The sequence below is a fragment of the Lissotriton helveticus genome, chromosome 6 (assembly GCF_964261635.1).
Source record: "Lissotriton helveticus chromosome 6, aLisHel1.1, whole genome shotgun sequence".
Taxonomy (NCBI): Eukaryota; Metazoa; Chordata; class Amphibia; order Caudata; family Salamandridae; genus Lissotriton; species Lissotriton helveticus.
In genome coordinates this window covers 852,815,876-852,842,196 of record NC_136067.1, presented here as the reverse complement: position 1 = coordinate 852,842,196, position 26,321 = coordinate 852,815,876, and the positions used below count along the sequence as shown (strand labels likewise).

Here is a 26,321-nt window from a genome sequence, read left to right as displayed (position 1 = left end):
AAAAAGAGATCCCATTAGTGGCCTACTGATTTTGCTCGATTCCTTTTGTTTTTTTACACGATTTTTCGCTATCTGCAAAGACTAAACAGAGTATTGCGACTCTGTGCTTGTTTGTAAATAGAGAATGAACCAAAGAGAACAATCAATCAAATGGAGAGAGAAGCAGGCACGACGGATTACAAAGGGGGCAAAGGGCTGCGTTAACTACCCTTCACTATCTGCAAAGAGAGAGTACTCCTAATAGAAATGAGGGGTGGGGGGCAGCATTCAAAGCAGATCAGTGTGCATAAACACGAAAATGTTTTTACTTACCACGTACTTGACATTCGACAGCTTATGATATTTGCTATTAAAAAACCATTGAAATTCACTGAAAAAACCATAGGTTATAGACCATATATAGTTAGGAATTAGCATTTACAAAACCTTGAAAATTCACTGAAAAAACCATAGGTTATAGACCATATATAGTTAGGAATTAGCATTTACAAAACCTTGAAAATTCACTGAAAAAACCATAGGTTATAGACCATATATAGTTAGGAATTAGCATTTAAAAAACCTTATTTTACTCACACAAAACCATTGAAATTCCATATATAGTTAGTTGCACTAACTATATATCGCGCACCCGCAATCCACTGCTGATGATGTCACATATTACATCATTCATGACATGGTCAGTGACATCACTGATGACATCACTGATGACATCTCAAATGACATCACTGATGACATCACTGATGACATCTCATTTGACATCAATGACCACATCACTGATGATATCATTCATGTGACAATACAATGCATCTCCTCACACTTTAATATAACCTCTGTTACACCCAGTGTTAAATACAGAGTATAATTTTTGAAACCATTGACACACCAATACTAGTTACTACATACGCACTCAGTGATTCCTATGTTTACACACACATTCACTCATTTACCCATACAATCATTCATACATACAATCACTCATCTTTACAACACTATCATATGCACTCATACACCTATACAGACTCTCACACTCTGTCACTCATCCATGGAGTTACTCACACACCTAGTCAGTCCTGTAAAGAATCAATCACACTTCCATTTTCTAATCTATACAGTTAAACATAGAGCACCTTACATTTTGAAACATATACTAACACATAATTACTCTCTTATACAATCATTGATACAAGTACACATTGATCTGCACAGAGTCACACACCTCCCAGCCAGCCACACACACACTCAGTCTCCCATACAAATACTTGGACAATCAATCAATAACCCATATAGTTACTCATATAGCTACTGATCAACACATGCAGCAGTTTACAGAACAACAGACATAATGATGCACAAATTAAGACAGTTTAGTCACTAACCCATGCACTCAGTGAGACACATTTAATCACTCACTCATACAGTCAGTCACGCACCTACTAAATCCTTCATCCAGACACTTCTACATCTACTCATTCTTCAATATGTAAAACATATTTAAACTTTACAGAAACACACAGTCACTGGATGATGTCATCAGTGATGTCATTTGAGATGTCATCAGTGATGTCACTGACCATGTCATGAATGATGTAATATGTGACATCATCAGCAGTGGATTGCGGGTGCGCGATATATAGTTAGTGCAACTAACTATATATGGAATATATATATATATATTGCCGGTTTTGTGACTTTTTGTCTGTATTGAAAGCCCCCCTACAGGAGCACCTTAATGCTGAGCAGGATTCTTTTTTGGATAGGTCTTTATTGTTGGTCATGTCTGTTTGGCTTGTAGCACTTGGGAAAAGGAGTTTCCTCATTTCCATGGGGTTACATCCACATGAAAATGGGAGAAAGACCGGTGGGATCGCCCGAGTGTGGAAAACAGCCTTAACCATGCAGCCTAAACTACACATGGTTAAACAACGCAAGCAAAACTACAAACATCTAAACTGCGCATATGCCTTTCCCACGCATATGCATGGTTTAGATGTTAGTTGTTGTAGGCGCTCTAGACCCAGAGCGAATGGGCTGAGGTCAGAGGTGTTGCAGCCTGGATGGAGGATCGGAGGTGACTTCCTTGCCGGACGAGGAACAGCATGGTGAGTATGATTTTTTTATTTGGTAGTTTTGGAGTCGGGGAACTTTTTAGGGTTTTATGGCTCAGGTAGGGTGGTCAGGGTACTTTATAGGGTGGTTAGGCCACTTTTAGGGTGTGGGGTGGGGGTCTTGGTAGTTTGCAAGGTCGTGTTTTGGGGCTTCAGGATGGGCTACAGGGTACTTTTTCGGTTGGGGGTGATTTTAGGGCTCAGGGCAGGGGGCTGGGGTGTTTTTTAGGTCTGGGGTTAAGGTATTAGGGCTTAGGTGAGTCAGGGTCGATTTCTAGGCTGGGGGTGGTATTAGGGCTCCGGGTGGGGGGCTGGTGTGTTTCTTCGGGCTGGGGGTCAAGGTTTTAGTGCTCAGGGTGGGGGGTAGTAGTCGATTTCAAGGCTGAGGGGTTGGTTTTAGGGCTCAGGGCACTGGAGAGTTAGGGGGGTTTTAGGGCAGGGTCGTACTCAGGGTAGGTAGCTGGGTTTTAAGACTCAGGGCGGGGGCGAGGGAAAACCTTAACTACGCATATGCCTTTACCAATTATGCCATTACAACTAAATTTGTTGTAAAGGCATGCGCGGTTAAGACGTGGTCGTTATTAATGCAGCGTTGTCCAGGCGTGCATTTTGGGGGATTGCGTACTTGCGACATAGAACCCCCGAGTGCAAAGTGTTGAACTCTAAGGATCCATAATACAGAAAGAGTCACACAACCATTCACTACTCTTTCAGAACTGCCAAAATACTCGGGTAATGCAAAAAACAGATATAAATGTTATTTGTTTAAGTGTGCATACACACTCCAGATTCATGGTCTTTTAAGCCTAACTGCTGCATGGACACAGGACAGAATAACCTCATGAGGACATGTGAAAATATGAAAGTGTTGAAGCCCTTCCGAAATTGAAGTTGATTGGCCTCAAAATACAACGGAGAAGTCAGACTGCTAAAGAATGATTGTGCAGGAACTATCAAAAATCGCCCTCCCTCTTTTCACAGCTATTTAAAATGAGCGACCTGATGCATGAACAGAAAGTCTTTGGGGAATTGTATCTTCTAGATTTACGTTTGAAAAATTGTGGAGTGTATGCAAAACCTGAACAATGCACTATAAAAATTATATTGTTAGCTCCTAACTCTTCAGCCAGGATCTAGTGCAGTACTCTGAGGTGTTGCATGCAAGTCAAACCTCTGAGCTCCCACCTCAGCCCTTGGCCTATGTTTTGCAGCAGGTGCAGCAGATGGATATCTTATGCTGCAAGTCCTAGATAGCGTTTCACCAAAACATAGCTGGAAACCCACTCTCGATAGAACAAGTTATTTGGTTATTAGTAAGCACAAAGACGATGTAATTAATGTCCTTGCTCTGGGATAAAATAGCATACTTTATTTTTAAAGGGTACCTTGTTTAACTCATCGCTCACTGAAAAGCTCCGCTGTCTAGCAAACTCTGCTGTCTAGAGGTCCTTGCTACGCCTTGCCAAAATGCTCTGTCTTATCCAAGTTAAGCCTTTTTTTAAATTCGTTTCCTGGCATTTTATAGACTTTTTTTTATATTTTCCCAGCTGTAGATTTATGCAGCCTTAGTACAGCAAACGATAATATCTCAACTGGTTCCAGTACAACAATACTATATTATATCACACCCAGTAGTACTCAGTTCCTTACAGTTACCACACAATCTAGCATTCACAATTTTACAGGCAAAATTCGTAATAGTTATGAGAGCTGGCAGCACTATTGTATAAGAAGCAGTAGTACAGTACTAACCCCTTATATGCTAAGACTTTTACATTCCAGTGCTAAGCTCCTTTTTTTTTTTTTTTTTTGCTGCTGCTATTTTGGTTACTTTCTGCTTATTCCTCCATAACTTTTTTGTCCCCCATAAAGTATCCACGCCAAATTTGCATCCTTTTTGCCCCAGCATCATGAACATCTAAGGATATCTAGAGTTTGTGTATCCCCCTAGAAAGGAAAATGGCAAAAATATTGTTACATTTTGGCAGTTTGCTATCTAGGGATCAGACTCCACCATTCCCAAAGGCACCTGCTTGAGGGTACAACGCGCATTCACAGCCCTCAAAACACAGATCCCTGACAGTTAGGATAGCGCTATCAAACATTATCATCCTTCCTCGTCTTTTATATTATTTTGTCAATGTCCCATGTTCTCTCACTGCCAGTTCTTTAAAGACCCAGATCGATTATTGAGTGACCGCCTGTGGGATGGCAGAAGACAGCGAGTGTCCCTCAGCAAAATCCAGCTACCAGTGGGCCAAGGAGGACTAGGCGCGCCATCCTTTGAAAAGTACTATCTAGCGACGCAATTACAATTGGTCTCCCATTGGTTGCTGGGAAAAGACCTATGCAAGACAAGTACAGGGAATAGACCCTCCCCATGCTTTGCTAACTTCTCCAACCTACCATTCAAACACATCAGTCACGGTCTCTCCGTGTATGGGTTGCCCGGAAATGTCTGACCAGGGCCTTACAGCTAACCAAGCAAATCATCCCATTCTCCTTTGTGCCCCCCTCCCCCCGAGCATACTGGGTCCCCGGGGACCCTTCGTGCCTGAACAACTAACAGAGTGACACTCCTGTTCATTAGTCACAGTTGGCGACCTTTTACAGAACTCTCAACTTCTCACCTTTGAGTAGCTATGCCTCAACCTCAATATCCCCTCCCGACCAATTCCTGACACATGGGCAACTGTTAGCAACACTACACTTACTGTGGGCAATTACTATTGAAGAACACTCTACACATGCAGTGATCTATACTCTAAACACTATAGGGGAGGGATGCCATTTAGTCACCTGGTTTTATAATGCACTTAGTGAGCATCCAGGCTTCTCACTAACACATCCCCCTGGCGCTGTGGCCAGGGCGACTGACGCTGGAATCTGTGGCTCGCGGTTCAATACCCGGCACCTGCGGCAGGTCAGCCCAGCACCATGTGACCCTTGGTAATAGCTTGCTAAATCTTCCCGACGGCCCTCTGTGCCGGGATGCCTTCGGGTAACTGTTTGCGCTTTACAAATACTGCATTTAATTTTAATTTAATTTAATCTCCGACAGCTGTGAGACGAAGACCTGGGAAGATCTCTCCATGACTCTGAGTGGGCCAGGGCGCTTTAAAAACATTTAATTCACTATCCTTCATAGAGCTTACCTTCTACCGTCCTCCCTGAACTGTATATTCCGCACAGCAAATTTAGTTTGCCCCAGGTATCATGCCCTTATGACCGACCTCCAGCATATGTTTTTGTCCTTCCCACACATATCCGGTTACTGGCATATCATAAACTCCACGCTGACTACTATTACTGAGTTGATGACACTGAACTCTTTAGAGGCCATGGCCGTACACATCTTCTTTAAAAGGTAGAATCACATAACGAGATCTTGATTCGCTAACCTAGCCCTCCTGCTGGCAAAACTTCTCACAATTCATTCGTGAGCCTCTCACCCACCAGCTCTTCCCCAGTTGCTCCCAGCGCTGCTTCGTGGGGTCACAGCTGAAAGCTCTGCACTACACTGGGAGGAGGCAAGATGCATATACAAATGCCCTGTCACCCCTGCATGCTGCTGCATTTCAAAGATCTTATAGCTGATGATCCCACCACCCCCCCTTATTCTCCGGGTCTACTCTTGTTATTTCGATCAGTGAGCTTGTCTTCGCAGCTGGTGATCTATCTATGAAGTTCTTTGGCTGCGGAGTTGTCATCGGTCAAGGTGGGGGGGGGTCGCAGATGAAGGTGGGGTTGTGTTGCTCCTCAGTGACCTTGCTCCAGTTCCTTTACGGAAGGTGCGGTGCAGGTTTGAGGGCAGTGTTTTTTTTACGTCATTGTGTACATCACTTCCTACGCCGACGACACCCAGCTGATCCTCTCCCTCACCAACGACCCCGCCACCGCCAGAGCCAGCGTACACGAAGGAATGAAAGACGTCACCGAGTGGATGAAGAACAGCCGCCTGAAACTGAACTCAGACAAGACGGGAGTCCTAATCCTGGGATCATCCCCCTCCGCCTGGGACGACTCCTGGTGGCCCCCTGCCCTGGGCACCACCCCCAAGCCAACGGACCACGTACGAAACCTGGGTTTCACCCTGGACTCCTCCCTCTCGATGACCAGACATGTCAACGCAATCTCGTCATCCTGTTTCAACACCCTACGCATGCTCCGAAAGATCTTTGATGGATCCCCACCGAAACCAGGAAGACGGTCACCCAGGCACTCGTCACCAGCCGACTGGACTACGGGAACACCCTCTACGCGGGAACCACAGCCAAACTACAGAAAAGACTCCAGCGCATACAGAACGCCTCCGCACGACTCATCCTGGACATCCCCCGCCACAACCACATCTCCGCCCACGTGAGAGACATGCACTGGCTCCCCGACAGCAAGAGAATCACGTTCAGACTCCTCACCCACGCACACAAGGCTCTCCACGACCTGGGCCCCAAGTACCTCAACAACCGCCTCACTTTCTACACGCCCACCCGCCAGCTGCGATCGACCAGCCTCGCCCTCGCCACCGTCCCACGCATTCACAGAGCCACCGCCGGAGGAAGATCCTTCTCCTACCTGGCGGCCAAGACATGGAACTCCCTCCCCATCCACCTACGGCCGACCCAGGACCATCTCTCCTTCAGGAAGCAACTCAAGACCTGGCTTTTCGATCATTAACGGACCCCTCCCCTCCCAGTGCCTTGAAACCCTAGCGGGTGAGTAGCGCGCTTTATAAATCTGATTGATTGATTGATTGATTGATTGACAGTGGTGGTCCGTCAAGGGGGATTGCGTTGTGTGGCTGTTACCCCCTGCGAAGATTTAGTTGAGGGTGTGTCCTGCCTTGTGGGTGGGGGTGGTTATGAGTTGTTTCAGTCCGAGGTTGGCGAGGTTGTCCAGGAGGGTGGCGGAGTTGGGGGTCACTGAGGTTGTCGAGGTGGAAGTTGAGGTCTCCGATGAGTATGGAGGCGATGGCGTGGGGCACGATGAGGTCGGCAATGGTGGTGGTGAATGCGTTCGAGGTCCGGGGGTGGAGGGGGTCTGTAGGTGAGGGTGCTGCACAGGGTAGTTCTGGGGCTCGTCTGGATCCGGAAGTGAACGTGTTCGGTGGTGGACGGGGAGTCGCTCATACTGGAGGTGGTGAGTCGGAGGGAGCTCTTGGTTGGGATGGCGAGTTCTCCTCCTGGGAGGTTGGGGCGGTCCTTCCTCTGTATCTTGTATCCGTCGGGGATGGCGGTGGCGATGTTGGGGGCGGGCCGGGGTTGTTCCATGTTTCCGTGCAGAAGGCGACATCTGGCGAGAGGGTGCTGAGGAGGTCCCATATCTCTACAGCATGTCTGTGCAGGGAATGCACATTGGGGAGGATACACCTCAGGGCTTGGGGGGATGTCGTACAGCATGGTGGGGCAGCCGTTGGGGTGCGGAGGACGGTGAAGGTTTGTTGCCAGTGTCAACAGGAGAACTGGCCATGGGTGGTGTTCCGTGTAGACACCTGGGAGTTGTAGTTCCTTGATGATATCACCGGCGAAGTGGTGAGTTTTTGGCCATCGGTTATCTTCTCCTTTTCTTTTTTCTTTCCCTCCTTATTGTTTTGAGCTCTTCCTCATTTTTACTCCTCTTTTACTTTTACTATTTTACCCTTAGACACCACCGGATTATGTCGCGTTTCTGACATGTAGCATACTTATGCCCCTTTTACTGTTGTTTGATGTCTGGCAGTTCACATACATGTGACCAATACCTAGCATTTACGACAAGTAGTTATATACTTAGCATACACTTAACAATGTTCTAGAATATTTTGAGTTCTACTGGTATGTGTCTATTCAGCTGCTTTTCACTACAAATTGATTGGATTTTACTCCTATATATGCACAACGATGTTCATGTTAATTGACCCTCGCTTATCATGTCACTTCTTAGCTTTAATCAGATTATGAATCGTTTCGAATTGAAGTTCACACCTTTGTTCCATTATGATAAAATAACGGTTCCTTTTGATTGCACATAGGCTAAACTATTATCTTTAAGATATGCGACAATTTGATATTATGTTTTAGCTTGCTTGCTCAGTTTGAATACATTTACTGTAACTTACAAGACGCACTTCACATCTCACCACTGAAGTATGCTTAGGGAAGAAATTGTGTTTGTACAATGAGCAGTCTATCCAACTGGTTCTAGAGCTTGAACTACATTGTGTACTATTGTCACCTTTCTTCACGGGTTCTGTGTTTCTTTTGTTTATGTGGAGTCACCAATATTTTGTCTTGACGCTTTCTTTTAGGGTTTTTCACGATTTAAGGGTATTCTCTTATCCTTTATCCCCTGTGGTCGTCCCCCAATGGAATCTTTCATTTTGTATAAATATATGCTTATACTACCTTTTTGTATCCTTCCCAGCCCTGAAGAAGTCACAGGATACTTCCCATTGTGACGAAACACGTATAGGCTGGTTGTGTTCGTAAAGATTAAATACCTGAAAGAACAATTGTGTGGAAAATAATCATCAGACATTGTGAAATTCAAGTGACTTTTTTTCAATTCACCTAGCTTACGTGTGCCCGGGACTTTTGCTTTTATGCAAATAGTGTGGATCTTCACCCACACATAATTAGGTGTTTAGGGCTTTCCCCTATTGTGGCTGCAAGAACAAATACTTTTACGCAAACAGAGCAGGGCGCCACACTTCCTGGCATACCCCAAACCCTTTCCATTAGACATACAATTCCAGGTTTTCCACTGGATTCGCTGGTGGTCTCGAGTATTCCTCCTGCTTGTGGATTGGGGCATTGTTGATGTTTTATTTTAAAGTGCAAGAAGAGGTAAATAGTGGTGCACCGTTGGGTACTTCTTGTGGTAAAATGAAAACTTTATCATTTGTTTTTAGATTCTGATCTTGCAAAGTTTCTGTCAGCCTCCAAAAATCTGGATAAGCAGGCGGAGTGGTTGGACACATGCAGAAGACAGTTTTGTAAAGCCATGAAGACCAGGCCTGAAACCGTCAGTGGTAGCTGTAAGTTGAATCTTTTCATAGCTTTTCATAGCTCTTATTCTGCCGGGCATAACGTTAGGGGAAGAAGGGGGTTTTTAATAACTGGGGATAGTTGTTGGCCTAATAGCTAGGGCGGTCGACCCGAAATCCGGGGAACTGGGTTCGAGTCTCTGCAAGGAGTCTCGGCAAGGACGCGCAACATCCTGTAATTCTGGGCAAATCACTTAATCCCCCCGTGCCTAACAAAAATGAATGTGTCCTCATGTAACGCATCTGGTGCGCGTATAAAGTGCTCTGATACCCAGTACCCTCGGGTCAAGGTTGCACTGTATAAAACTCTGTAAAAACAAAAACAAACCTAATGTGTCTGTTAGTAGTGCTGCAAAAACAAATATCAGTTACCCAGTGCAGTGTCACTGGACAGACCACCCAGAAATATTGCAAAGAATTAGTGCCAGTATACTCACCCAGATTATTAGCCCTACTATTAAAAATGTAATTTGCACATTGAAAAATGAGAATGATCAAATTACCAAATTGTACTCCTTTTTTCTGCCTACGGGGAGTGACATGCATGGGATTGTATTGTTTTCTCTTTGCTGATGGTTTAATTTGCTTTTGTTATGTGCACACGTGTAATATGTTTCCGTGCTTTAGATAACCTGGTCTTATTTTATTTGTTTTGTTGCAGTATTGGCAGATTTGCTAGAGGCCTTTGTTTTACGTCTTTCAGAAAGCCCCTCTGACTGTTACTTCGGCAAGACCGATTACAAAAGTAAGTAAATCCGTGGCCATGGCTGGCCATCTAAAATGCTTTTGTTGGATCATTTTAGCGTAAAAGACTGTGAAAAGACTTTAAAAATAAGATAAACCCATCTTGATCTACATAATATAATAAGCTTATGCCACAGAGGATACAGAAACTCTTGGCTCTGATGTTGATGTGCAATCAGAATGATTGCGTTTCAATCCCATACTGACATCACAGGATCAAATAAAGAGGTTGTAGCACAGTACTATAAAAAAGGCTGGGAGCAGCGAGGGTGATGAAAGGGAGTGGGCTGCAGGCGCCAAAATTGGAGGTGCCTCTGGAAGAGGCAGAATCCTGAGAAGCCGTAAAGGGGATGTCAACAGGCAAAACACCAGGAGGAGATGGCTTCACAGCTGAATTATATGTACAGTACAGTGCACTGAGGGCACCTAAACCCAGAGTGGTTTACAGTGAGGCACTGGCGCAGGGTGTGCTACCACAGAGCATGAAAAAAGCAATAATCATTCTCCTTTTGAAGCCTTGTCAAGAGCTCCTCGAACTAACACCTTTATATATGCTTAATTTGAATTAAAAGGTTCAGGCTAAGGTATTAACAAATAGAATATCTCTCATTATGACTAGGCATGGGCAAAGCACTACGCTACGCTTGGGTAGTTTGCGAAGTTTGCGCAACTTCGCACTATGCGAACTGCACGTAGTACAGTGCGAACACGCGTAGCGTAGTGTAGTGCAGCGGTCATTTTTTGCTTGCTCTCGGTCCTCAATGCCAAGTTGGCAACCGCGAGCAAGCAAAATGACATCCTGGCGAGACTTTTTCCTCGTTCACCATCAGCAACACCAAGTTGCTGATCGTGAGCGTGGAAAATAAACCTCCCTGCGAGATTCTCAACGCGGGGAGGTCTGGTTTCTCATTGCGAGTGGTCACGTATGCTCGCGACCGCTCGCGATGAGAAACTACCAGTCCGCGTTGATAAAGCTGCCGCTCAAAGCAAAATCTCCTCGAGCGGCAGAAAACTACAGCTCGCACTGTGCAAGATGCCGTTTTCAATGATTGCTCAGTGCCGGCTGCTTGTCCGCACTGTGCAATCATTAAAAACGGCATCTTGCACAGTGCTGACATGCTACTACGCAGTTCGCGTAGTGCTACGCGTAGCTCACGTAGTGCGAAGTGCACTTTGCGTAGCTTCGCGAAGCGCTACTTCGCAAACTACGCCCAGCCCTAATTATGACCATAGTGGTACATCATGACCTGAAGGGTTTTACCCCAGCAGGCATGCAGACATAAACATCAGATGCCTTGTCCATGTCCTCAAAGAATGTCTAAAAAGAAAGCACACACCGGCAGTGGAGGCAATCGACATGGAGACGGCTTTTGGCTCCTTGCGGTATGAATATTTATTTGTGCGCACTTGAGGAAGTGGTCTTTGTTACAGGTGTGTTAAAATTGAGAAGACTGTTGTACAGTTGTCCCGAAGGCAGAGACTGAACTTTGAAAATTATCTCAAAGTCCTGGCCAATAAAGCAAGTCACCCCTGTTGTTTGCCTTGGCGATGGAACCAATGTCAGGCAGCAGTGTTCAGGCACCAAAGAGAGAACTGGGTAATTAGAGTGGGAGTGGAAACACACATGATCTGACTGGATGCGGACAATGGACTGCTGTATATACAAGATTCAGCTTTACCAGTACCACAGATACATAGCTTGAGAACGTTTGGAGAGATTTTGGGCTTACAAATAAACTATGATGAATTCTGTTTATACCCGTTGTGGCAGCTGGAACAGAGCCAAAGGTATGAACTGCCCACTCTGGCACTGAAATCGGAATATGTAACCCTAAGTGCTCAGATCTATCCCTCGGATTCTGTCTTAATTGATGGGAACATAGTGAGATACATTGCAGGAATCCAGGAACCGGTTATTCTCTGGAAGAAGCCCCCCCTTTAGACAAAAGGCAGAAATGCCTTGTCCAAGCCCTCCCGAGGGTACTGTACTTGTTTATGACACTTCTTCTGTGCCCCCAAAAAAGATACTCACCAAGTAGATTGGCATATTGGTTGAATTGATATGGGGCAGGGAGGCACAGATGCTGTCTTAGTAAATTGTAGTTGATGTCCTCTGAAGTAGGTCTTGGGTGCACCTGATTTTGAATTGTATTATGTGGTGGCCCAACTGCAATTGGTGGCTAAATGGGCAGCAGATGCTGATAATGTAGAACTAAGATACTTAGGTGATGCATTTGGCTGGGACAACCTACTGAACCACCTGAATGAACGATATAACAAATATAGGAAGCTCCCAAGGTTGGTGGGGGTGGTGAGTACTGTTGGCGAAAAACTTTGGTTTGCACTAGCATGAAGGTTGCACATGCTCCTGAAAAATCATTATGGTCACTGCTGGCTTTCAATACGTTGAATGAGTGAATAGAATCAGAGGTGTGAATTGGGACAGGAGTGATTAGCATGGAGGACTAATTTTAAGAGGGGTTTGATCTGTAATTGTCAAACTTAGACCCAGACATTTCTACAGCTATCTGGTCACTTTGTGACCTATAATGCACTGGTAAGGCTGATGCAAGAAACATTGGTGGAGGATACCGAAATACACCAAAAATGTGTGGAGTGTTGCATGCCACTGTGGGGCTCTTTTCACCAGATGCAATTCCACATCATCTTCATCTTGTAACTCCCTGCCCCTTTACAGACCTCCACCTAGCAATGCAACATTACCAGATGCACTTCCAGACACAGTTTCAAACCTTATAACACTACACTCCAATCTATGCATTCTGGATGTCCCCAACATTTGGTTTGATAAACTCAATATGCCCCATTCAAAAACAATCATCACTGGTCTAGACGCACTGAACCTGCGTCAGATCGTTCACAAACCCACATACATCACTGGACACTTACTAGGTGTCATTTTTGCTAATACAGAACTAGTTACCTTTCAAACAATGACCCCGGTCACATGGTCAGACCACCATATGCTTGTTTTACAAAATAAAACAACACAAAGCAATGCATCTAAAACCACCTTACGTGATGGTGAAAAGGGGCCCACAGAATGGGGTTAAAGGAGAAGGGGTGTGGAGAATATTTTTATGGGTTTTATTTTAATTTGCAAGTGTCCTATGTCTCACTTACCATCTATAATTTCAACATGTTTTCCCTTCCTTTGGTATAGAAGTTGGGTATGCCAAGGATACATCCACAGAAAGATAAACGGGTGCAGTTGTTTTTGATGAATGCACTGCATTTCGCTGTTTTGTTGATGAAAACTAATTCAAAAAAATGTACTAATTCAAAATTCTTCTCCTTTGACTACATTTCACACCGTACTGAATCTACCCAACTTATTTTTGCATCACATCAGATGCAATTTGTAGGTACCATTATTCACACACAGACCAAAAAGATTTTGCCTAATTTCAAAACAGGTTGTCACTGCAATATGCAACTTTGCACTTTTGCACCCACCCTCCCACTATGGATTGTCCATCCCAGAGGGACCTAGACTTCATGTCCAAGTAATTAACTGGCTTTCCATAGTCCATTTAAATTTTTCTTTTTCTCTCTATATTTTTTTTAAATTAATTTTAGATGCATATACATAAAGAAAATAGTCAATCACTCATTTCACTGATAGGAACAAAGACTTTTGATGTTTATGTTTATGTTTATTAAGCTTATAGAGCGCATAGATACTCAAAGTGTCCCGGCGCTAGCTCCTGAAAGAGAATGAACGTGCGTGAGATTAAAACAGCACACAGTACACAAATTAAAAGTAGCAAGCGAGCAGACTAGCTCCAGGAAGCCCTATATTAAAAAATATATAATTGTCAGTCTCATTTCATATATCAGATTATCTACTTATATTACTTATAACTCCTAAATGAAAAGGTCCCTATCATCCCATCTGACATACAAAGTTAAAGTTTCTGTCCTTTTCCAGATACTTGCCATACATTTGCCAAATAACATAAACAAAATGAACACACTGTTTTTGGTGTGATAACAACACGAACAGTATGCTGTTGTAAGTTTACTACAACATTCTTGGAAATTGGGAGGTAGACTCAACTTCCAGTTTATGGTAATGGCAGAACCTGCCTAATGCTTGACAATAGATATGAAACTAATATTTCCTGAATGTATTGGAATTACTTAGTCTTCTGCTCAGTGTAACAGGGCATTTATTTGCTGAGAGGGTTAAAGCATCATGGGCATAAACAAATAAAGGTAATTAAACATTTTCATATTTGACAAATCGGCATCAGGATCAAACCACATGTAAACAAGTTCCAACCTGTCTGTTGATATCTAGGAGAACAAACACACGAAACGTGATGGGAGGTTTGCTTACAGAAATTCTAACCACTGGCCATTGCTCAGGTAGCATTCCAACCCATCATTCTTTTGCCCATCATGCCACCTTAGGGGCCTATTAGGATGGCGGACGGACCTGCGTGAGGTGAAAGCCTAAAAGTTCCGAAATACATATATACTTCAGCCAATAAATTATAGGTGTGTCCTCATAACAATTTAAGTCTTCCAAAGCCGTAAATACTTGCAAACTATAAAACAAAAGAAGGCATACAGTACAGGAGGAGATTAGGAAATTCAGAATCACCTATAGAGGTGGACATCTTAAACCTCTGCAAGCTAAGGAGCGATTGTCTAACTTGCAGTATGACAGTGGTTAGCCTTCTTTCAATTTTTTTGAGAGAAGCTCTTTGGAAAAAAACAAAAAAGAACAGCAAAAGAAGAATAGAAAAAGTGGCCAGATTCATAATTTTATCTGAGCAATATGCAAAAACATGGAGATGTTTTTTCCTCAGAGTGGGATATTCTGATGGATACATCTGCCAGTGGATTCCTCACCTTGTGAATATCCCCCTACGTCAGCAACATTCGGAAATTATTTTGTAGCTCTTCACGCCGACGTGGACGACGTCACAGAAGCACGGCATCGCCCGCGGCTCTGCTGACGTCACTGACTCCACAATAGGACTCCGTCGGCGTGATGACATCAGTTCCCTTTTTTCCACGTCGTCGACACTAACGGTTTTTCTAGGGATCCTCAGTAGCTCGTGGGTAACTCTGTTACTGTTGATTGTTTCTAGTGCTTTCTTGTTTCTCTGTTTCCTGTCGAGATGTCTTAGAAGAAAACCGGGTTCAAGCCGTGCGGAGAGTGCGGGAAGATGATGTCCATAACGGATCCGCACAAATCAATTAATCAATCAATCAATACATTTGTAGAGCGCGCTACTCACCTGTGAGGGTCTCAAGGCGCTAAGGGGAGGGAGGGGTGCTGTCATTGCTTGAATAGCGAGGTCTTGAGGTGTTTCCTGAAGGTGAGATGGTCCTTGGTCAGTCGAAGGTGTGCGGGGAGTGAGTTCCATGTCTTTGCGGCCAGGCACGAGAACGACCTTCCTCCGGCAGTGGTTCTGTGGGTTCGCGGCACGGTGGTGAGAGCGAGGCTGGCTGAGCGGAGCTGGCGGGTGGGGGTTTAGAACGAGAGGCGGTTGTTGAGGTATTCGGGTCCTTTGTCGTGGAGCGCTTTGTGTGCGTGGGTGAGGAGCCTGAACGTGATCCTCTTGTTGACGGGGAGCCAGTGCAGGTTTCTTAGGTGTGTAATATGAGGAAGGGGTCCCAATGAGATAGAGAGAACAAAGTAAAACTAAATAAAGACAACAATCATGTGGACATAAAATTTAACCACATTGTTTTAATCACAATGGGTAAAACATAATTAATCACAACAATAGTCAAATAATCCGTGAAAAAGGTGGAGCAAGGCCCCAAGAGGAGGGAAAAGGGGGGGGAAGCGTGATGTTGTGAGGATACAGTGATAGGGAAGGGTTGGTAAGTGACAGAATAATCAGTATTTCCAACTGAATGCTTTTGATGGTTACAAACTATGTACAAAGCAAAACTGAAAATAATCCACTTTAAAATCAAGACAAATCGTACTCCAAACAGTACAGTGTATGAACATTTGGGGCGTGGAGTCGATGATTAGGACGGGTGGTTGTCGACGTTTTGACCCTCTGTTAAGCAGGAATACTTTTATCCTTGCAACGGGTCTTCTTCAGGACAGGAGAATAGGGGTAGACCACCTTTGTTGAGTCACTTGAAAGTATAGTATCAGTTTACGACATCGAGTTACTATAAGGTATAGTATCGGTCTGGGACATCAGGTTGACGTTCCCCAACGGAGTATTCTTTCCACGAGGGAGTGGGGATAAAATGCCGGATGAGTCTCCAAATGAGTCTAGGCAGGAATCCCGTCGGAGTATTCTTGCCACGAGGGAAATAGGGACCGGATAGAATGCCGGATGATTCTTCGAGTGAATCGGGGGCTGAGTGAATCAGGCCACGAATCCGATTGAGTTCGCAATGAGTGGGCGGATATGTGGCTGTGGTGGGGGATGTTGAGGATGAGTCGGGCGGCGGCGTTTTGTATGCGCTGAAGTCGTTTCTGGAGTTTGGCTGTGGTTCCTGCGTAAAGGGCGTTTCCGTAGTCCAGTCGGCTGGTGACGAGGGCCTGGGTGACAGTCCTTCTGGTTTCGGTGGGGATCCACCTGAAGATCTTGCGGAGCATGCGCAGGGTGTTGAAGCAGGATGAAGAGACGTCGTTGACTTGCCTGGTCATCGAGAGGGAGGAGTCCAGGATCAATCCCAGGTTACGTGCGTGGTCCGTGGGAGTAGGCGTGGAGCCCAGCGCTGTGGGCCACCAGGAGTCGTCCCAGGCGGAGGGGGATTGTCCGAGGATGAGGACCTCTGTCTTGTCTGAGTTCAGCTTCAGGCGACTGAGCTTCATCCATTCTGTGACGTCTTTCATTCCTTCCTGGAGGTTGATTTTGGGGGTGGCTGGGTCCTTGGTGAGGGAGAGTATCAGTTGGGTGTCGTCGGCGTAGGAGATGATGTTGATGTTGTGTTTGCGTGCGATGGCGGCGAGGGGGCTCATGTAGATATTGAAGAGCGTTGGGCTGAGCGAGGAGCCCTGGGGTACGCCGCAGATGATCTCGGTGGCCGTTGAGCGGAAGGGAGGGAGGCGGACTCTCTGGGCTCTGTCGGAGAGAAAGGAGGTGATCCATTCCAGGGCCTTTCCTTGGACCCCAGTGTGGAAGAGGCGGGTTATTAGGGTGCGGTGGCAAACGGTGTCAAACGCTGCTGAGAGGTCTAGGAGAATGAGGGCGGTTGTTTCTCCGTTGTCCATCATGGTCCTCATGTTATTGGTGGCTGCGATGAGAGCGGTTTCGGTGCTGTGGTTTGCTCGAAACCCGGACTGGGACGGGTCGAGCGAGTTGTTTGTTTCGAGGAAAGTGGTCAGCTGTTTATTTGACGGTATTCTCAATGATTTTGGCCGGGAAGGGAAGAAGAGAGATGGGTCGGAAGTTCTTGAGGTCTTTGCGATCCGCCCTGGGTTTCTTCAGAAGGGGGTTGATCTCTGCGTGCTTCCAGCTCTCCGGGAAGGTGGCTGACGTGAAGGAGCTGTTTATGACGTTCCGGAGGTGGGGTGCGATGATGCTGTTGGCTTTGTTGAAGATGTGATGGGGGCAAGGGTCAGAGGGGGAGCCGGAGTGGATGGTGTTCATGACGTGGGTGGTGTCTTCAGTACTGATGGGTGTCCATGTGCTGAGGGTGGTGGTAGGGGTCGTTGGTTCTGTGACTGGAGGCGGAATCTGGGGTCCGAAGCTGTTGTGTATATCTGCGATCTTATAGTGGAAGAACGTGGCGAGGGAGTTGCAGAGGTCTTGTGACAGTGTGATGTCGTTGCTGGCGCTGGGGTTGGAGAGCTCTTTGACGATGCTGAAGAGTTCCTTGCTGTTGTGGGTGTTCTTGTCTAGTCGCTCTTTGAACGATGTCCTTTTGGTGGTGCGGATCAGCTGGTGGTGTTCGTGGGTGGCGTTTTGAGGGCTGTCATGTTTTCTGGAGTCCGATCGTGGTGCCAGGTTTTTTCGAGGGTCCAGCAGGATTTCTTTGATTCTTTGAGGGTGTCTGTGAACCATGATGTTTTCCTGTTGCCGGTCTTGCCTGGGGGGTTCTTCAGTGCAGCGAGGTAGTCGGCGCAGTTGGTGATCCATTGTGCGAGGTTCTGGGCTGCATTGTTGGTGTCGGCTGGCGTGTTCTGGCTTAGTGATGAGATGAGCTGGTCTGTGGTGATTTTGCTCCAGCATCTGCAGAGGATTTGTTGTGTGCGGTGGTGGGATGTATTCTTTTTGAAGGTGAAGTGGATGCATCTGTGGTCGGTCCAGTGTAGTTCTGTGGAGTTGCTGTTGGAGAAGATGGGGTCCAGCGTGTGGCCGGCTCGATGGGTCGGTGTGTCCACCAGTTGCTTGAGTCCGAGGTTGGCCAGGTTGTCGAGCAGGGTGGTGGTGTTGTTGTTTTTCTCTAGGTGGAAGTTCAGGTCCCCTAGGAGGATGTATTCTGGTGAGGCTAGGGCGTGCGGGCTGATGAGGTCGGCGATGGTTTAGCTGAATTGTGTGCGCGGGCCCGAGAGTCTGTAGATGATCGTTCCTCTCAGGGTGGTCTTGGGGCCGGTGTATATTTGGAAGTGTAGGTGTTCGGCGGTGGAGAGTGTGTCTTTGGCGTTGGTCGTGATGTTGATGGTGCTCTTGTAGATGATGGCGATTCCTCCTCCGGTTTGGTTGGTGCGGTCCTTCCGGGTGATCTTGTAGCCGTCCGGGATGGCTTTGGCGATGTCTGGGGCCGAAGACGTGTTCATCCAGGTCTCCGTGAGGAAGGCGACGTCTGGTGTTGTTGAGTCGAGGAGGTCCCAGAGTTCGACGGCGTGCTTGTGGACGAAGCGGGTGTTGAGGAGGATGCACTTGAGGTGGTTGTCGTTGTTGCTTGGCGTGGCTGGCGGGGGGCAGGATCCGAGGGAGGTGAATTTGCAGGCTTGACAGGTGAAGGGTCCGTGGGTGCGTTTCGGGGTGGCTCGGTAGCAGGCGGGCGGTCGTCCGGTGTTGAGTGCGTTGAGGGCGTCTGAGTCGTAATTCAGTTCGGTACCCTGGCTCTGGCGGGGGCCAGGTGACCTGGCGCTGGGCGCGGGCCAGGCGCGGACGGGCGCAGACGGCTTGCCTTTGGCGCGCCCTCTGCGCGGCCGCTGTATTGTCTCCATATGAGGGGTTGAGGGAGGGAGGAGCAGCTGGGAGGCGGGAGTGGGGCGGCGAATGGGGACGGCAGGGGGGCGGGGCCGCAGGGACGCAGCGGCGGGGAGAAGGCACAGAGGGGATCGGGGTAAGAGCGGGGGACAATGCGGGGGAAACGAGGGGTCACAGAAGGCAAAGGGGGCGCAAGGCACAACAAGGGGAACAAAAATAAAATGGAGCAACACCAAAATAATGCAGCGATCACCTGAGGGGGCTCACGCGGCACCAGGCAGCGGCGGGGGCAGGCAACAGCAGGGTCAGCGTCACGGGAGGACCATGTGGCGGCTTGGGGGGGCGACCTACCTGAGGACAGGGTCAAAGGTCGCTCCCTACAGCGCCGCGCGGCCTCCCTATGAGGGGCTGAGGGAGGGAGGGAGGAGCAGCTGGGAGGCGGGAGTGGAGCGGCGAATGGGGACGGCAGGGGGGGTGGGGCCGCAGGGACGCAGCGGCGGGGAGAAGGCACAGAGGGGATCGGGGAAGAGCGGGGGACAATGCGGGGTAAACGAGGGGTCACAGAAGGCAAAGGGGGCGCAAGGCACAACAAGGAGAAAAAAAATAAAATGGAGCAACACCAAAATAATGCAGCGATCACCTGAGGGGGCTCACGCGGCACCAGGCAGTGGCGGGGGCAGGCAACAGCAGGGTCAGCTGGGGTCAGCGTCACGGGAGGACCGTGTGGCGGCTGGGGGGTGACCTACCTGAGGACAGGGTCAAAGGTCGCTGCATATGGTGCCTTTCTTCTGACCATGATGTCCAAGGGTGTCCATGGTGTAAGAAGATGAACCCCAAGGCGCTGCGAGAAAGAAAGGCGAAGCTTCTTGTGGCGAAAATGAAAGGCAAGAAAGATAGGAAGAGTTCGAAGTCCCCCTCGAGGTGGACGAGGTCGCGTTCGAGGTCGGCTTCGAGGTCGTCTTCGGCGCATGCTTCTCGATCCAAGAAGAAGCATAAGAAGAGGAAGCACGGGTCTCGGCGTCATTCCGAGAGAGAGTCGGATAGGAAGTCGAAGTCTCCAGGTCGTCGACATCGGAAGGATTATGTGTCTCCTTCACCTGTTGTACTGGATTCGGATGGTTAGCCCCTCACCTGTGGAGTCACCGGAGCATTCTCCGGCTCTGGCATCGAATTCTTCTCCGGCGCTGACACACTCTCCACCTCGAGAGGAGCAAGAGGCTCCATTGCCAGAAGGTTCTGCAACTCCGGAGCATCAGCCAGAGGGTCTGGCTGACACAGTTCCTGCACCTCAACAGGAGCAGCCTGTGGGTCAATACCCTCCATTTCCAGGCCCGGGACAGGACCCTACGCATTATTTGAATGCAATGTATGGTGTCTTCTTGAGAGCCATGTACCCCTCTGGAGCACCGGCTGGTCCCATGGGTCCGATGGCCTTTAATCTGGGCGTCCCTCAGGCATATGCACCAGCGACGTTTATGCCTTTTATGCCACGCTGGCTCCGGCTTGGCATTTTCCGGCTCCGAGATCATCGCAACTTCACCGGCTCCGGTCCGACCTTGTCCACTCTAAACTGATCCACCAGCTCCGAGTTTGTTGCCGGCACCGGCTCCGTCTGAGTCGGTTGTGGCTCCGTTGACGCCGACCTCGAGGATGAGGTCTAGGCGGGAGGCTCAAAGGCTTTTGGAGGAGCGGAGATATGGAGCGGAGGAGGTGGAAGAAGGAGAGTTGTAAGACTCCGATGACTTCTTTGATGACCTTAAGGAAGCTAGTGGTTTGGAGTTATCTCCAGAGTGGGAGCTTTCCTCAGCTCCTGACGTCCCTTCGAAGGATGTAGCACCATATCACATTGTTATTAGAAAGGCAGATGAACTTTTGGATTTGAATTTACCCATTGCGGAGTTTGTCGAACATTTTGACCGAGGTACTCCATTCTCCCTCTTCAGTGGTGGAACCGATGCTGCCTTTTAATGAGGCAATTACAGAGCCTGTCCTAGAAGTGTGGAAAAAGCACTTTTCATCACCTGCTGTATCAAGGGCTGTTGCTAGGAGATATAGGGTTGCTCCTGGAGATCCTGACTTCCTCTCAACACATCCGTCTCCAGAGAGTTTAGTTATTCAGGCAGCCTGTTCCAAGACATCAACTGGAGCTTTTCCACAGGTACCTGGTGACAAGGAATCTAAGAAGTTGGACCAATCAGCTAAGAAGGTATTCTCTTCGGCTAGCATGGCTCTCAAGTCCACAAATACCACGTGCCTTTTAGGACGCTATATACATGCTTTGATGGACTCTGCAAAATAGTTGGTACCAAAGATACCGGAGGCGGACAGGCGGTACTTAAATGAGGTTCTTGCGGATACTCAGGCTGCTGCTCGCCAAGTGATCCAGAGCAGTTTGGATACAGCTGACTCTGCGACAAGGGTCATGGGTTCATCTGTTGCCACCAGGAGGGCTGCTTGGTTGAAGTCTTCTGAATTTTCTCCTGATGTACAGGCTACTTTAATAGAACTTCCATTTGATGGTTCCGGCCTGTTTGGAAAAAAGGTGGATGCTGCCTTGGAAAGGTTCAAGGACAGTAAGGCGACGGCTAGGTCTTTGGGCCTTCAGACCAGAGGTACATCGGGTAAGAGATACAGAGGATTTGGGAGATCTTCCTTTCGCTCTTACAAGCAACCACAGCAGCAGCAACAGCAGCAGAATTCTCTGTACAAATCATACAGAGGTAGAAACAGAGGCCGCCCTAGAGGTTGTCAAGCTTCCTCCTCCTCCTCTTCCTCTTCCCACCCCCCTCCAACCACAGCAAAGCAGCCCTAGATCCACCATTCCGGATCATGTTGGTCCTGTAGGGGGTCGGCTTACTTATTTTCTACGAGATTGGGAATCGGTCACATCAGACCTTTGGGTTCTCAATCTCGTAGAGAATGGGTATGCTCTTCCCTTTCGGGAATTTCCCCCAAATTACCCTCCTTGTCAAGGATTTTTCACACAGGACCACCTACTTCTCCTGCAAGAGGAAGTTCTGGCATTATTGAGAAAAGGTGCAGTAGAGGTAGTCCCAGAGCAGGAAAGGGGTCAGGGATGCTACTCCCGGTATTTCCTGATTCCCAAGAAGGATGGCAGGCTTCGTCCAATCCTGGACCTCAGGATCTTGAATTTTTTTCTGAAACAGGAGAAGTTCAAGATGCTCACCCTTACGTAGGTTCTTCAGGCGCTGCAGCAAGAGGACTGGATGGTGTCGATCGACTTGCAGGACGCTTATTTTCATATCAGTGGCGTAACGAAACTTGAGGGGGCCCCCCTGCAAAGCACAATGAGGGGCCCCCCCGCGGCCTGGCTCACCACTTTGCGCCACCGACAAAAATATGCAGTCACCTAAGCCATATTTTTAGCACTAATCTGTGCATACTTCGAAAAGCAAATATAAATAGAATGCACTTTAATTGTGTTATAGGGCTGCCTGAATGATGAGATCCATGACTGATAATTAAAGGGAACAAAGAAACAAAAGTCACATTACAAATGAATACATACTTTTGAATTTATAACCCTATTAAGTGCTAAGACGAGGTCTTTCCAGGCTCTTTAAACACATGGCTGGCATTTTTCTTTATGCAACCCTACTTTATATTCCTTTTCACGAAGTGCATTCTCACACTACAGCAGTAAATGTAAATTTCAAATTCAAGGAATAGGTAAAGTGGGTGCACAGGGAGTACTGGAACCAGAAAAAAAGCTAAGCCTTGGTAACCAGTTTACACAAAGGTATGTTGACTGTGCACCTCAGAGCGTACAGCTGACTGTTGTGGTGCACTGTAGCACCCAACAACACTTTTCAATAATGTACATCATACGCCGACATGTAGTAGCGCTCACTGGGTAGAGCTTATATAGAACATAGCTCAGAAATACCATATAGATAGATGGCACGCATCTCCCAAGAGCATTGTAAGTAGTTTAAAATACACGCAAGCATCAAACAGAACGCTCTGGACAGACCTTGCATACACCCCATATAGCGCAGATATACTATACAGATGGCAGCGATGTGTGACCCCGAAGAGCACTTTTCAATATCATTGAACACACACAAACTTCCAACACAACACATTAAATAGAACATTTGGCTTACATCTAACTAAGCACAGACATGGCATTTGGCCTGTGGGCCATATTTTCCATAGAATGCATTATATAAACATAAATAACGTACCATAACATATAATTGCTGCCAACCACAGCACCAAGACCGCCCTCATCGCAGCCACCGACGACATCCGAGCCCTGCTTGACAACGGGGAAACAGCGGCCCTCATCCTCCTGGACCTCTCTGCAGCGTTCGACACCGTCTGCCACCGCACCCTAGTTCAACGCCTCAGCAACATCGGTATCCAAGAAAAGGCACTGGAGTGGATCATCTCGTTCCTCACCGGAAGAACACAAAGAGTCAGCCTCCCCCCGTTCCGATCCGAGGCCACCGAAGTCATCTGCGGCGTACCGCAAGGATCATCACCCAGCCCCACCCTCTTCAACGTCTACATGAGACCTTTTGCAGCCATCGCACGCCAACACAACCTCAACATCATCTCCTACGCAGACGACAGCCAACTGATCCTCTCCCTCACCAGAGACCCCGCCACCGCCAGAACGAGCCTACACGAAGGGATGAAAGACGTCGCTGAGTGGATGAAGAACAGCCGCCTGAAACTGAACTCAGACAAGACGGAAGTCCTCATCCTGGGACCATCGCCCTCCGCCTGGGACGACTCCTGGTGGCCTCCCGCCCTGGGCAACGCTCCCAAGCCAACAGACCACGCACGCAACCTTGGCTTCATCCGGAACTCTTCCCTCTCGATGACCAGACAAGTCAACGCCGTCTCCTCATCGTGCTTCAACACCCTGCGTCTGCTACGAAAGATCTTCCGATGGATCCCGACCAAAACCAGGAAGACGGTCACCCAGGCACTATTCACCAGCCGACTGGACTACGGGAACACCCTCTACGCGGGAACCACAGCCAAACTACAAAAAAGACTCCAGCGCATACAGAACACCTCCGCCCGACTCATCTTGGACATCCCCCGACGCAGCCACATCTCCGGCCATCTGAGGGACCTGCACTGGCTCCCCGTCAGCAAAAGGATCACGTTCAGGCTCCTTACCCACGCACACAAGTCTCTCCACGACCTGGGCCCCAAGTACCTCAACGACCGCCTAACCTTCTACACGCCCACCCCCCAGCTACGTTCTACGAGCCTCGCCCTCGCCGCCGTACCACGCATCCGAAGAGCCACCGCCGGAGGAAGATCCTTCTCCTACCTGGCAGCCAAGACATGGAACTCCCTCCCCATCCACCTCCGGCTGACACAGGACCATCTCGCCTTCAGGAAACAACTCAAGACCTGGCTGTTCGAGCAGTAGCGGAACCCTCCCCCAAGCGCCTTGAGACCCTTCCGGGTGAGTAGCGCGCTATACAAATGTTATGATTGATTGATTGATTGATATAGTTGTGTAGCTCTAGCTATAACTTGGTCATCAGAATGTGCTACAACAAAGACGATGATGCGGGGCTGGTAAACAGGAGAGAGGGCCAACCCATCTTCACTATTGAGAGGCTCAGAAGCGCATCATTTAATTTATGAGGCAGGCCGCCTGGCCACAGGACTGATATGAGGCAACTGGTGAACCCATGCTGCAGCTGCGTGCTACAACTAGAGCGCTGATGGCCCGAACTCTACGCCACTCTACTCTTTGCCACTGCACTTTTGTGTAGAGGTGCATGAGTGAGTGAGGTGCCCCAGCACTGGGCTAGAAGTGCCAGCTGCAGATCAGAATGATTGTGCATATATGCAACTCTGAGTGGATCCTTGTACTGGAATTGCAGAAGGGGGGTGTCCTACAGGCCAGACACATGCTGGGAGCGTGGCCAACTAGACGCTGAGCACAGGGGTCATCCCCAGAGTGGAAGTGTCACGGCCCAGCACATGCACAACGTTTAGACTTTGGTCCTCACAATGATGGATTGTGTGCTTGAGTTGACAATATATCAATGGGCTTCAAGGACAGGTCCTCATACCAGTAAAAAAACTGTTGTAGGTGTTTAGAAGAGCTGGTTTTTCCCATATGTTTCAGTCCACAGATATTCACTTTGGTCCTTTGTATGACATTCAAGACTTCCCTAGTGGACTAGAAGTCTGGAACAGAAAATACACAATTAATAGAAGCCATAGCATGAAACAGAGGAGTTGAAGGCAAAGGAACTGAAAGTGGTGAAGGGTACCCCTGGGTGCAGAGGGAATGAAGTGTGGAATCACTTGGATGATGCAAAGCCATGGGATCCCATTGTTGTCAAAAGAATGTGGGACCCAGGTGAAAACAAAAACTAGATATAGGGCCCTCTTTCCTTCATTTATTCCAGGTGGCACAGGAATCAAATTCAAAGTATTGAAAAACCTGCGCTATACAAATACACAGTATGTTATGTTATTTTATGTTATGTGCAATTGCCACAATACCCGGGCACAATAATTAGTGCCTTGAAGGGCCACTTCTCATGGTGCACTGAGGATGAAAACATACTCGTATCAGTGCTACGCTTGCTTTTCTCAGGAGTGTCCTCGGGGGCTAGACCAATGCCAGATTTTCGAGCACAACTTTTTCTTTGCAATGACCAATCAGCCAGTCCCCTCCGGGGGGAAGGCGGCCCCAGACCCATTGAAAGAAGTTAAAGCTAACATGGGTGCCAAAAAAGAGGTAGGTGCAATTTGTACACTTCACCAAGCCTAGATAATTTGAGACTTCTTATTTCAAGGCTAATCACTTACAATTCAAACTATTCCTGTTTAAATGGAATACTCAGAAATGTTTTTAATGTGTATATACTTTGAAAATCTGGCAAAGCCCTCCCCACACCCAGCATGGATCATTGTTTGGTATGCATGTTCTATGCTGTCTTGCATACTATGCGATGCACCATTTAATCGGAGGGATATCACACTTTCTGCCTGTGACCTTACACTCCCTGCACCCAGGCACCCTTTGCTATCACAACTTCTCTCTGCTTCTAGAATGTCAGCAAATAAAGAGCACATGAAAGAAGTCAAGGGTCTGTGGGGGGAGGGTGTGATATACCACTTGATGGTATAGGAATGGCACCCAGAGAAAGTGGAAGATTTACTGACAGGCTGTGCATTTGGAAAGGCCGCACCAGAAGCTGTGTTCCCCTTGTGAATGGACATGCCAGCACTACAGCCATTTCAAACGCACCAGACTGTCAGAAAATGCCACACTTTCACATTGGACAGGCAGAGAGACTGTTGAAAATTCTAAAAAAACAAGGT

The 26,321-nt window shown here is 47.7% G+C and overlaps 1 protein-coding gene across 2 annotated transcripts in view; it reads left to right on the top strand.

The window, feature by feature from the left end:
- Window positions 1–26,321, top strand: part of TBC1D32 (TBC1 domain family member 32) — a 940,667-nt gene that overhangs the window by 669,657 nt on the left and 244,689 nt on the right. For both annotated transcript variants that reach the window (XM_078648467.1, XM_078648468.1), the window contains 2 exons: window positions 8,998–9,123; window positions 9,794–9,877. In XM_078648467.1, the coding sequence (XP_078504593.1) occupies window positions 8,998–9,123; window positions 9,794–9,877 (210 nt within the window). The remainder of the gene's footprint in view (window positions 1–8,997; window positions 9,124–9,793; window positions 9,878–26,321) is intronic.